At 35.2% G+C, this 13,604-nt stretch overlaps 1 protein-coding gene across 50 annotated transcripts in view; it reads left to right on the top strand.

Moving 5' to 3' along the window:
* Positions 1–10,046, top strand: part of PTPRD (protein tyrosine phosphatase receptor type D) — a 2,079,533-nt gene extending 2,069,487 nt beyond the window's left edge. For 46 of the 50 annotated variants that reach the window (XM_070590645.1, XM_070590643.1, XM_070590639.1 and 43 more), the window contains 3 exons: positions 1,210–1,364; positions 4,332–4,467; positions 6,338–10,046. In XM_070590645.1, the coding sequence (XP_070446746.1) occupies positions 1,210–1,364; positions 4,332–4,467; positions 6,338–6,406 (360 nt within the window). In that variant the 3' untranslated portion in view covers positions 6,407–10,046. The remainder of the gene's footprint in view (positions 1–1,209; positions 1,365–4,331; positions 4,468–6,337) is intronic. The other 4 variants (XM_070590655.1, XM_070590654.1, XM_070590653.1 and 1 more) reach the window with 1 other exon arrangement.
* The last annotated feature ends 3,558 nt before the right edge of the window (positions 10,047–13,604 follow it).

Below are 13,604 nucleotides of genomic sequence, written 5' to 3'. Positions count from 1 at the left end.
ACCAGACTTGTTGATGTGTACCCATCTTGAGTTGAGTCATCCCCTCTTCTCAATATGCCTGAGAAAGACTGAGTCTCTATCTACTTAGCCAGAATCTTGAGAACATGCTCACCTGTATCCAAAAGAACTTTAATATGGAAAGAGATGTTACAAAAATGGGAAAGAGGAACAAGTTGAGGCATTTTCTAATGGGATCAGTCCTTCTAAGTTTGGAATTTGGATGTTCTCTCTCTCTGTTGATTCAGGGGAGAAAGTTGATGGCATGATTGTTATTCCTACTTCTGTAGACAGAAGGTCCCTTCTGCTTTTGTTGTGTTTCCAAAAACACTGTAAAATCCTAGAAAGAATCAGAAGCACTTTAGTATCTTCTTTTCAAACCATTTATACTTCATGAGTCAGAAAAATTTTGCCCAATCACTTTAGAAGGACTCCTCTTGCATCTGGCTTGTTTTCCTTCTGCCTTTTCGTTTGTCTGTGTTAAAGGCCCCATAGACTCCTTAATTCCTGTGGTCAACCAGGAAGAGTCCTTTTTCAGAACAGAGCATTCATTTGCTCATAATCTCTTTGATCTCCTTGAAGGATGCCTCACTTTTTGCTCAACAGCATAATCAGTCACATGACACATGCTGCATACGCTGCCATGGTTAGAAATTGTATGCTTCTGAGACGTCGGGCATCCAGGTTAACAACAGCCACTCAATTTGTGTCAGATCATTTCAATGTCACTATTTGCCATTTGACAATGCTAGAAGTAAGCAAGCACAACAGATGTGAAGTTATGGTGATGATAGCAAAATCTCTGGTCTGGATGACATGCCTAGATGTTCCTTTCAATGTTAAGAAGTCATTGGATTCATAAATCTTTGAAATAGAGTATATATGTTCCACTTTGGTTTTGAAGGCAAACTTTGGGTCTCAGAGCATTCACTAATATGGGAGCTAGATGGCTCTTTACTACATGAGAACCTGGGTTTTTAACTGGGTGTGTTGAGAGTAGGTAAATTTGCCATTTAAATATCTGTGAAGGTAGACAGTGTTAATAGCAGATACGACATGAATGTGACTAAATTTCTGGTTAAACCATGTTTATTTCTCTTCCCTTTTTTTTTCTTTTTGGAAAAAAATCATGCTTGCTGTTATGGTTTGTGCACTGGCTAAATCTTACTGGCATCCTTCCATGTGGCTGGCTATGTGGCTTTCTCTCTAAAGGACGGTCAGTCCCGAACAGTGAGGCAGTTCCAGTTCACTGACTGGCCAGAGCAAGGAGTGCCAAAGTCCGGAGAAGGGTTTATTGACTTCATCGGCCAAGTCCATAAAACAAAAGAGCAGTTTGGCCAAGATGGACCCATTTCAGTCCATTGCAGGTGAGTTAAGAATCAGGAATGTTGAGTTGCCATTTCTGATTAATGTGAAGATAACTTTAAAAATATGTATTGTTGTCTGGTCATTGTCGGTATGAACTTATTGTACTGCATATGCGTAATTGAAATTTTGTTCTCAGACATGTATTGTAAAAGCTAGAGCAAGGACTCATTTCTATTTCTTTCCATAAAATGAAAATAACTGGAGGAAGATTTTTATCCCCAAATTTTACCTCATGTAACAAAAAACCAAACTGTGTTTTTCCTTTCCTATTTTACATTGGGAGGAACTGTTGGTACATCCTCTAACGATAATTTGTTCAGTTAATCATTTCTTAGGTGTTTTGCTTTTGTAGCATTACCCTGATAACCAACTTTCTGTATCTTTCCCTGTGTTTGTCTTCTTGAGAAAACCATAAATAGTTATCAGGCCTTAATGACAATACTAATTCTTGCCAGTCGATAAGTGATTAGAATGGTACCTCAGTTAAAATTGCAATTTGCTTGAAAATCGTTGCTATATCAGAAAATGAAGCACCTTCAAGTTAATTATTTTCAATAGTTTCCACAGCATTTTATAATTCAAGTCATTGAAGTTAATAGAAACAGCAAGTAAACGGTTCAGAAAGGACACTCACTGTATATTTAATGCTTTTGGAAGTTGCCATGCAAGAACCTTCCAGCAAAAGGAATGCACTTAATTTTATTTATTTATTTTAGGAACTTGAAGTCTCAGTCCCTAATCTCTTTATGGTCAAAATCTTGAGAGAATTTATTAAAAAATTTATTTTGCTTACAAAATAAAAATCCCCCAAACTATAGTTCTTAGCAACATGAGAAACAGGGTCTAAAATAGGAGAAATATTAGCCTTGGACTTCGTGATATCTGAGTTCTAATTTCACTTCTGTCATCATGTAGCTCTATGACAGCAGGGAAATTTCTCTGAACCTCAGTTATCTTAGTTGATCTCTAAGATCCTTTCTAGCACACTCTGTTTCCCAGGCAATTTAAATATATGTGAATGTAGAAACAGACTTCATATTATATGAGAAACAGAGCTTATTTATACACATTGGCTTTGTGTTGAGTTATCCAAAATCCTTTGCTCTAGACAACCAAAGAGCATGTAGGAATGACACATGGGCTCAAATATTCCAACAAAGTGGATGGTATATGTTGGACTTGAATTACCAGGGTATTCTCCTTAATTTCCCACATAATTTGCCCAAATGCTAATTCAAACTTTTCCAGTATAAGCTATAAAGAAAAGAATATATTTCATATGTATTTTTAACTTTAGGCATTCCCATAAATATAAGTACATAAGTGTGTGTGTGTGTGTGTGTATGCATGCATGTTACTTCTCGTTGCTTTTGTCATCACAAAATGATTTAAACACTCTTTTACTATAAGTGTTATAGCATGTTAGTCACATATCTTATATGTATATCTTAAAGATCTCCAGATATTTTATCTTTCTGGGAATATCCTAAAAATACCACTTATTTTATTTATAACTTATTAAACTAACATGATAAAGTCAATCAATTCAAAAGTCATAAGTCCAATGTCTGTTATTGTCTTGAAAGCACCTAGTAGAAATCCAGAAACCCTATATTTTGTTACTTTTGAGCAATCAAATCAAGGTAAGATAGACTGTGGAGTACCTGGACCATTCAAAAAGATCATAAATCACAGTCTCTTGGGATTAAGAGACATTTTCAAGGTTGAAAGGGACCTTCAAGGTCATCTACTCCATCTTAACAGAGAGCCTCGGCTGCTCCCGGACATTCTCAGCCTCTTGGTAAGGACTGCCAGTGGCTTTTGAAGCCTCACTTAACATTTGTGTTTGAACTCTTCAGAAAACCCAGTTTATAAAGGGACATGCTATTTATATATGCCTGTTAGCTACATACCCAAGTAAATGAATCCATCCATTTTCTACAGCCTGTACCCAAGCGTTACACATGCTGTTTAATTAGCATCCAAAAATGTAGGAATTTTTCAGATTATTCACTCTTCTCCTCATTACCTAACCTTCCAGATGCTTTCCTACTTCTTAAGAGCACAAAAGCTATGAATTAATTTTCTTCTCTTGCTTCAGTAAAGATTCTGGAATTATCATAAAACAATAAAGAAAACAGAGAAACTCAAAACCTTGCTAACGTGGTAGAAGGAATCCTGAAGTTTTAGCTCCTGAACATCTAAAAATAGTAGATAACCGTATAGTTCAGTGGCTCTTAAACATTTTTTTTAAGCTGAGAGACCCTTTTGAGAATCTGTTGAAAGTTATACGTTTCGGGAAACAGAACATATACACTTACACAATCCATTTATAGAAGATATTCATAGACGCTTCTGAAGACTGAATGAGGATCCCAGATCAAAAACCTGTTATAAATAAATAAGAAGGTATGGAAACTATTCAAATCTAGACATTATTTTTGATACGAGGAAACAGATTCTCTATGTCTAGGTGATGGGACATCCTGAACAGATTTGAAAGTGGCTACAAGAAGTGAATAATACACTAGAAAACTTGGAGATATCCCATTTATCTCACCTTATCTGAACTATTTCATACTTTAAAAATATTACGCAGGCAAAGTCTACAATTTCAGGATCTGCATAAAGAGTATTAACCTATACTTTATTTACCTTTCCTTTTATCCATTTATTTGACGATATTTATGTTTCCTAGGCCTTTCCAAAATGGTGTCTAATCCCAGCTAAGTCATTTTATTTTATAAGATTTAATCCTGATTACTCCACATTCATCTTCACATGTTACCATGACACATTATCCCAAGAGTAATCATTTCATGAACCCAACACCACATTTTCCTGAACATTGCTGTGGAGGAACCTGATGTCAGATGGCAGCTGGTGGACATATGTTCACCTTCAAGCAAATGTGGCCAAGACTGTGAGTATCTCATCCAATAACATTGCCTTTGTTATTGTGACAGCGCGGGCGTTGGAAGAACTGGAGTCTTCATAACACTAAGCATTGTTCTGGAAAGAATGAGATATGAAGGAGTTGTAGATATCTTCCAGACTGTCAAAATGTTGAGAACACAACGACCGGCCATGGTACAGACAGAGGTGAGAAAAATCTCCATGAGTTTGTCACATCTCAAGAGCCAAACAGTAGATTTTATTAACCAAGACCTCCTAGATTCTGGAGACTCTCAACATCAGAGACAAAATATAGGAAAATACTGCAGGAAAAGTATTAAATTGTTTAATATTTTTGAACTTCTTTTTTCCCCTCTTTAAATGGAAATAACAATGTCCATGTCTTAGCGTTGATTTGGAAGTTCTGTGAGATTATATAGATATTATATATTAGGTTGAACTATGTTAAATTGTCACCATTTAACCCTTTTTGGCCTATGAAAATGGCAATTCCATAGAATTCGTTATATCAATATTTATATGATATATATTGCACATATTTATATACGAATGTATATAAAAAGCACAATGCCTGATACATAATAGACCCTCAGCCCATTTTTCTGCTCCATTCCCTTTCTGTATGCCTGGGTGTTAGACATCAACTGTTCTATATTTCATTTCTTAATAATGGTCATTTTAAATATTTGGATCTTGGATAACCTCTAGAGAAATTAGTCCCCCATTTTCTATTTCAAGAATTGATATGAAAGTTCTCATATTTCTCAGAATGACTTCATGAATATGAGTGACAGTGTTTCTGTTCCTCAAAAGGCCACCAAAGTATATGATCTATATGTGTTCCTGAATTCATCACCCACAGTATCTTCCAGACTTTGATTTCAAAATAGTGCAAGCATTTGGCTTGCAATACTCAAAACATTATGTCAGCCTGACAAACGTAATGGGCGTTGGGGGTGACAAAGGGAAATTGGAGGTTTAAAAAGCCTTAACACTTAGGCAAGCAACTTACTGTGACAAGATAGAAAAGCAAACTCCATTTATTTTGCATTACCATTTTTATTGTAGAAAAATGCACATTTAAGCAAAATAGAAACTATGTACTTTCAGCCACATTGGCTACTGCAAATAAGTTTCTTTTATGGGGAAAATCCTACTTTCTCTCATCCCTTCTTGTCTGTAAATTATAATTTTTCCATCTCTCCAACAATGCCCTGACTTGTTCCAATATGACACTGTTCTTCCTTGTCTGAAAAAGGACATGTTTCAAGCTGTTTTATTTTAGTGTGGGCCTTTCTAGAACAGACAACTAGCAATCACACTGAATTCAACCAAATGGCACAGGTATTTTTTGACGTGACAGCCAGTCTTTTGATACCATTTTCAGGGGACAGAAAGCTTGCAGGTCCAGCGCCCTGTGTAAATGGGTTTGTGTGCCTAATGTTGCTCCCCAGATACCTTTTGGCTCCCTCCCTCACTCATATAAGTATGTCAGAAACGACGGTGGGTAATTCTGATTTCAGGCAGCAAGGTCTACCGTCTGATAAGATTGTTCTTTTTTTTTTTTTCAAATTCAAATTCTGTTGGCAATAGCCCAGAAGGTAAATGAACCCAGATTTTCCTCATGACAATGTGTGTCTGCACCAACCTCTATTAAATATTCAAACTGACAATTAGTTACGTTATCACAAATAAGCAGATGACTGTAAAATACGACTGTGACATATAAGGAGTTGCCGTGTTCGGTTGGTGGTAATTGTTGGTACTACTTGGAGAACAATTCACACTTTCTAGAAGGTGATGTTCACTTGAGCTGTCACTACTGGAATTGGGAAACTATTTTAGTCGAATCGATTAGAAGTTAATAAACACACTATGTGGCTAATAGTTCATTGCTCACTCAAACCAATTGGTCACTGCATTGAATTGATTGACGAAAGTAGTGATTTTGCCCCCATCTAGATGTGACTTTGTTTCCTAATATTGATTTTCGTTTTTCTATGAAAATGTACTCACGGCCCCTTCTCCTCTTTCTCCCCATGCTTTTGTCCTCCAGGATCAGTATCAGTTCTGCTATCGAGCCGCACTAGAATATCTGGGCAGCTTTGATCACTATGCAACGTAGAAACCCCTGACCCATTTTGGATTTTTACTGCAGGCCCTTCAATATCCATGGAGTCTCTTCTGAGCCATACAGGGCATTTGAGAAGTCCTTCTTAACTTCTAGCTAACAACCATTTAGTGGGACTATTACACACAAAACAAATTAAAAACAAACTCTTCCGGGTGGACCAAGAATTCACAGTTTAATAATCTAACCTGAAAATTAATCAAGAGAATCCTGACTGATGAGGCATCTGAAGGATTTTATTTACAGATACCTCAAGGATTCAAAATAAAGGGAAGAAGAAATCACAGCAAAGAACCACCATCTTGTTCCGGATTGCTTGATAGGCGCCAGGAGAAATTGCTGGAGTGTTGCACTTCAGTGCAAGATGTTTGCTGGTGCGGCTTCTCATGATAAGACGGACTCTGCTTCGACATCACCCCTTCCCACCATACTGCTCATAATAACATTTTAGGGGGAAAGGGGGGGAATGTTTAAAAAGAAAGTCTTTGATTTAGTTTTTTAGTATTGTAAAGATACTGCTGACCTGTGCTTCATTTTTAACTGTGTAAACTTTTTTTTAACAAAATGTATCATTCGATAAAGTGAATTTTAAAAAAGTTACATAACTCTTCATTTTTTATTTCTAAATTGTAGGTTTTTTTAAGCTGTAGAACTGTTATCTATAATATCTTGCTGTAGAAATATCAAATAATTTGAAAATTTGCACATTTTTGTGCAATATTCTTAATCTACAGTATTGGTCTCATCAGATATTACTTTTCCACTTCTGTTTGGTTTTGGTTGGTGAGAAAGTACCCATTCTCTTCAAATAATCAAAGAGAACTTTTGTTTTGTCTTGTTTTGTTTTTAGAATCAACAGGGAGGCGCAAAGTATAAAGTTGCTGCTAACATATATACATATATATCCATATTTTACTGGGGTGTCTATGTATATATAGACAGTGTGTCCACACAAAAAAATAGATATAGCTATCATTCAGTCCTTCCATGATTTAGTTCTTTTCTTTTTTTAAGGTAGAAAAGCTATTGCAAACATCTTTTTTAATTTGCTATTAATTTTATGACATATTGGTATTTCTTAATATCACAAAATTTTAGTTTTTTAAGGGAAATGAGGAATGCACATCAGTGATTGTCAAACCTCGCCCCCTAATTTCCTACCCAATCTCCCCCCACTTACCTACTCATAGTCACAAATACCATTTTGTTAGCCAGGCTTCCAACAAAGTTCAATATTTCTAACACTCTAGTGCAATAAAAAATTATTAAATATCTAAGAGGTGTGCATGTGGGAAAGGTCAGTGCATATCCCTTTAGGAGGGGAGAATGTTGTAATATATCAGCTATCAAGTTGTTTAAAAAACAGTGTATTCAATCGTATATTGTCTATAGTATGTGCTATGAAATTTGCATTTATGATATGTAACAGGGGCAAAGCCAAACTCATGTTACTCTGTTCTGTCAGAAACATTTTGTGGCATACAGCATTCCTGGGAAGTGCTGTACTTTGTTTCCTTTTGGTTTTAGTTTTGCATTTAGAGTGCCTTATAATTGATGCCTATTTTAATAGCATTTCTTTTTAGCTTTTGATTCGTCTTTCCATTAGTTGTTCATATATGTTACTCTTTCAATTAAAGCATTATCTGTTTACCACATGTACAAAAACTCTTTGAATAACATGCATTCCTAGTTTTCAACCAAGTCGGGGATGTTAGTGATTGTACCAGCCCAAAGCACTTGGATAATCAGGGCCCTTCTTCCTTCATAGTTGTCAACATCAGGAAAAGCTACTTGTTTTATTTATAATCCCTTCCAAATCTGCTCTAGAACATTCAGTAACAGCACCAAACTTATTTTAGTAACAAACGTCACTGTCAACTTTGGAATATATTTACTATTCCATTAGATTTTTCTGAAAGGGGAAATTTAAAAATATATATCTCTCCCAAATTTTCCAACATGATTTCTATAGGAAGCCATGGATGATGGCATGAGTTTGCCGCATCTATGATTTTAAAGAACCCTCAAAATATCCAAGGAACTCTTAAAGAGTTTTGGTATAGGTATAATATTTTGGTTTAATTTTAGCTTTATTGCTGTTCTGCCTAGAGAAATTTTTGTTTTCCGCATTTTCCCATCACTAGCAGAATGAAATCCAAGAGACCAAACACTTAACAAGCATCATATTTGAGCACTTTTGTAAAAAAAAAAAAAAAGAAAAGAAAAAAAGAAAAAGTATATAATACTAAAAAAAAAGTATTAGAAGGCTACCTCAGAATGAGACTCTCTAACCTACATCAGAACCAGAGAAGAATGTGCACTATGTGGGTCTGTTGTTGTTTTCTTTTAGTTTGTATCCTTCGGAGATTTATCCAAGTGCCAGATTACTCAGTGCTGTAATTTTCATTTAGTGAAACAAAGGGGGTCAGACAGACATTGCATCGTGCAGACATCCCATATTGGACATGTAAGATCTGATGGTGTATTGCACACCAGAACCATTGGTCAAGAAGCAGTTTCTCTCCCTGAAACAAAAACTGTCCATTTGGCAAAGGGAAAGAGGAGAATAATCATGAGAAGAAATGAATGGGATGCATACCATAGACAAACGAGGCGGACACTATTCCAGGTACCTTATCGTTCAGGAGCTGTTCCGAGAACTAACTCCCTTACTGTCATTGATGTGCATTCCACTCTGTGCTTTTCTGTACAACCGTTCTAGTTTTATTTTCCCAGGGAAATCTTTATCTACCATTACCATAAACTTTCAAGTTTCCAATTATTTTCATCATCATAACCAGTACGGTGCTATTATTTACCTATGTATGTGTAGTTATGTATAATTTTGTAATTAGTTACAATGGTAAAAAAAAATCAAAATATATAAAAAGTGATTTGTACAGAACTTTATTTTAGCTCTTTTTTAAAAATGATTTGCATGGTTAGACAACGGCGAGGACAGCCAGGGGAGGGAAGGGCCTCTAGGGAACTTTGCACTTTCTATACCTTTGTACTATGCACTGCCCTATTGATTCTACACCCAATAATGTTATTACTTGAACCCATCTGTAAGAAACTGCTTCAGAAATTCATTTGTGTGTATGTAAATAACACAACATGGAAACAGGAAGGGAAAAAATTCTGCAGTAATGTACAGATTTTTTTCTTTCCTGTTTATTTTTGGTTTTGCTTTCTTTTAGTCCCTCCTTTTTATTTTCAGTTCCCTTTTCTTTGTCCTTTTTGGGTTTTGGTTTCCTTTGGGTTTATGGGTGCCCTGATACTCCAGCAGAGATCAGAAGGCTACAGATCCATCCTCTCCATCCGTTACGTGGCTTTGCCATCCAAGCTTGGAGTGTCTTTACAAAGATAATAACAGTTGTGTTCTTTGCTCTCGTTTTGGATGCATAGACTGAAAAATTAAAAAAAAAAATAACTTGTAAAATGGCTTGTTAAAAAAATACAATTACCTCTAATTAGTAGTACGCGTAAATGTTTTACAGAATGAAAGGCGTGCTTTTTATTTTCTTACTTCGTTACATTGGTGGCGAAAGAAGTCTGTATGAAAATCAGTTCTTTGCTGACACAAGTTCCATTTGTTACAAATGAATTCTAATAAAAATGTCAGTGTTATGCAGCCTGGCCTTTGCTTTTGTACGCTCCAGCATTTTGGTTTTGAACTGATGGTATTTGTTCCCCCTTCTCTTCTGGTTATTTGGTCAGTTCCTTTGTACCAATAGTAATTCTGCTTACTGAGAGTCTGCTGTCTGCAGGTGCCCGCCTTGAGGTGAGCACCTTTCACTGGTAGGCAAACTGAGGCTTACAGAAACAGTTGGCCCAAGTTCACACGGCAGAGAAAGAGACCTTGGTTTCGTTCAAGTTAGAGATCGCGGCCATCTTTAATTCTGTGAAAGATGACGACTATATAAATTTAAGTGCATTATTATATATATAAGTATCATCTGGAAACAACTGACATCTCTCCTATGCATAAAAATACACAAAAAAAGCTCCATAATGTTAACTTCTCAAACTCTTTGGGAATATGGCTAAGAAAATACTTGGCTTGCATTGCTTATTCAGCAATTTAATGTTACTTCTCAGAACTGTTCTAAGCATTGGGAATGCAGCTGTGAACAAATGAGATCCTGCTGCTGCTCACATGGAGACCAGTCTAGGGAGAGAGGCTGATGTTAAATAAATAATGATAAAATTACACTCTGAGAAGAGCTGTGAAGGAAAGTAGAGGATCCATGAAGTTAGGACTTTCAAGTGTGACAGACAGAAAGTCTAATTTAACTTGGCCTACAGAGAAAGAAAAGTGTTTATTGGCTCGCATACGAAAAGATTAACAATGAACTCCTCTAAAAGAGTAGGAATATACAATCTTCAGGTGCAACTGGATTCAGAGCTCAGGTAATGTCTTCAGCAATTGATGTCTCTCTCCATCTCCTAGCCTGGTTTCTGCATTCTTAGTTGTCAGTTTTAAGCAAGCTTTATGGTCCTTGGAAGCTTCAGGATCTTAATACCACAAATCAGGCAAATGGAAGAGTTTTCTTCCCCAACAACACAAAGAGAAGTCCTTGAACAGAATGGATGCTTGTTGGCTCTCATTGATGTGGCTTGGGATAAGTTATCATCTCAGAGTCATAATTATGGATGGCAGGAGAGAATGTGTTCATTGACTTGTCAAATCAAGAAGGATTTACGGTAGCTGTCCCCTTGCAAAATTGTAATGAATTTGGTGGAACCAACAACTAGCTGCGAATCAACCTAATGAGTTAAGGTAAGGCAAAACACAGGAATATGTGGTGATGTTACTTGTTGCCGTGGAAATGATGAGAGAATGAAACAATCCCATTATCCAAACATTATTTTGGAAGTCTCAATAGTGAATAGACAATTAGACTCTTTTTCCTCTTTCTTTCTTCCTGTCCATCTAATTGGCCTTTAATTTTTCCAGATTCCATTACCCTGTTGATTGATTACGTAATCACACAACCCTTAACCAGAAAAACAGGACAAAAAGTTTGAAGTGAATCATATCTGATATTCTGACAATTGTGGTGCATTATTTTAAACAGATGTCTGGTTGGAATGCTGAAGATGACAAAATAGCTAATTTCACACAGATAAACATATGCAGCAATAATTAGTTAATAATAACTCACTAATAATTAGTTTAGGACTCTTACTTAATTTATGATTAAACTTCACAAGTTAGAATTTCAATACATTAAAATATCATAATTTGTAAAATTATAAATCTGAGAAGTATTTATGACTTTTAAAAGGTGTTTTTCAAATTCTAAGGAAATAATATAGTAAGCAAAGATCCATGAAATCTGAAATCATAGATTTTATCATTATTCATAATAGCAAAAAAGAAGTGGAAACACCCTAAATGTTCAGTAATAGGAAATGATTAAAGAAAAAAAATGTGTAAAATTTTATACATACAGACACCATAATACCATGTGTAATACATTATCATTTAGTCAATAAGTAGTTTTGGGAAAAATATATGATGACATGAAAAACTAATATAATACATTTTTCAGAGGAGGTATGCAATTATGTAGTGACATAAAGACGAAGAATTAAATGACTGGAAAGAAATGCATCAATTACTAAATGATAACGCTGCCAAAAAATTATCTTAGAATTTCTACGTTATCTAAAATTTTTACAGTAAGTATTTTTAAATAGCAGAATAAGAGTGCTTTAAAACGTACAGAACGATGGAATAATAATTAAAAATCTATTTAAAAAGGCAAGAATGGAGAGAAAAAGGAACCTAGGAGAGGTGGGACAATAGCAAATAATATGTGATAGATTTAAACAGAAAAAACCCAATAATTACATTAAATGTAAATAAAGTATATACAGCTTAAAGATGTAGAGTGTCAATCCAGACATATAGTGCTTGCAAAAATATAAGAATGTTAAAAGTAAAAGAATGGCCAGAAATATACCATGCAAACATAACCAAAAGAAAGCAATGCAGAATTAAATTAATTTCAGCTATAGCATTACCAAATGCTAATGAGTCAATTCTTGATGAAAAAAGCTTCAATGCACCAGGAAGAAGTAACAATTCTGTTTGTATGGCCTCAAAATATAGACAGCAAAAACTCAGTGAACAAAATAGAGTTACATACATATCTACAATCATAATGGGAGATTTTAAAACACTTCTCTCAGAGTTAAAATAATTGATTAAAAAATTTAAAATCAACTGTGGTCAATTGTTTAGTTGATTATAGCAGTGTTTGTCAATGTACAGGATCCAGTCCACTGTTAGACCACAGGAGATCCTGGGAATGACGTGCAGTTTCATAGAATGTTTATATGGGTAAGGATTACTCACTCATAACCTGGTGAGCCATTCAGTGTTGCTAAAATTTAGTGCAGAAATAATTGTTAAATTTTCGTGCAACCAAAATTATTTTGGTCTCTCCAGTTCTGTATTAGCAATACATTTTTTCCCTACTGGGACTGGAAATAAAAGGGACAAATGGGATATAGTGACTTTTACTTTGGATTAGACTTCTAAAGATAATAAAATCTTGGGTTTGAACTGTATGTAGGTTAGAAGCATTTAAGTGTGCCTCATGGTCCTGGATTGTGTTGCCAGCCTATCCAGCAAGTTGAAAGCATGTATCATTGGCTACCAAGACAGACAAGCATGAGAATATGGATGGATTGGTGCTGGGTTTATATCATTTCTAGAAAATCAACTGAAAGTGCAAAGCCTATTGATTACAACAATGTCATGTATCAGGAAGAAAAACAAAACCTTGGAATCAAAGAGACTTGGGTTAAAATTTGACCTTCATCATTTATTAACTGAATTGGTCCTAATCAAGTTATTTAATCTTCTAAGTTGATTTTCTCATCTATAAAATGGAGATGAAATTATCTACAGATTTATTACACAAATTAGAAACAATTTATATAATATGCGTAATATTTATGATTCATGGAGGACTTATGCTCATTGTTGATAAAACTCAGCATTTCCACTTTCCCATTAAAAAGACTCAACATGTCTTAAAGAATAATATTAAAGAAGAAAAACAGTAGTCATCTACAAAACATCTTGTGAAAAAATCACATGCATAGTTTGAATCTTTTTCCTGGCTGTGGGACACTCTTTTAAGATACAGAAGAATGGTCATTTCTGCAAAGCAAT

This window comes from Equus przewalskii, chromosome 22, assembly GCF_037783145.1.
Source record: "Equus przewalskii isolate Varuska chromosome 22, EquPr2, whole genome shotgun sequence".
Taxonomy (NCBI): domain Eukaryota; kingdom Metazoa; phylum Chordata; class Mammalia; order Perissodactyla; family Equidae; genus Equus; species Equus przewalskii.
This window is presented reverse-complemented; position numbering and strand designations above follow the sequence as displayed.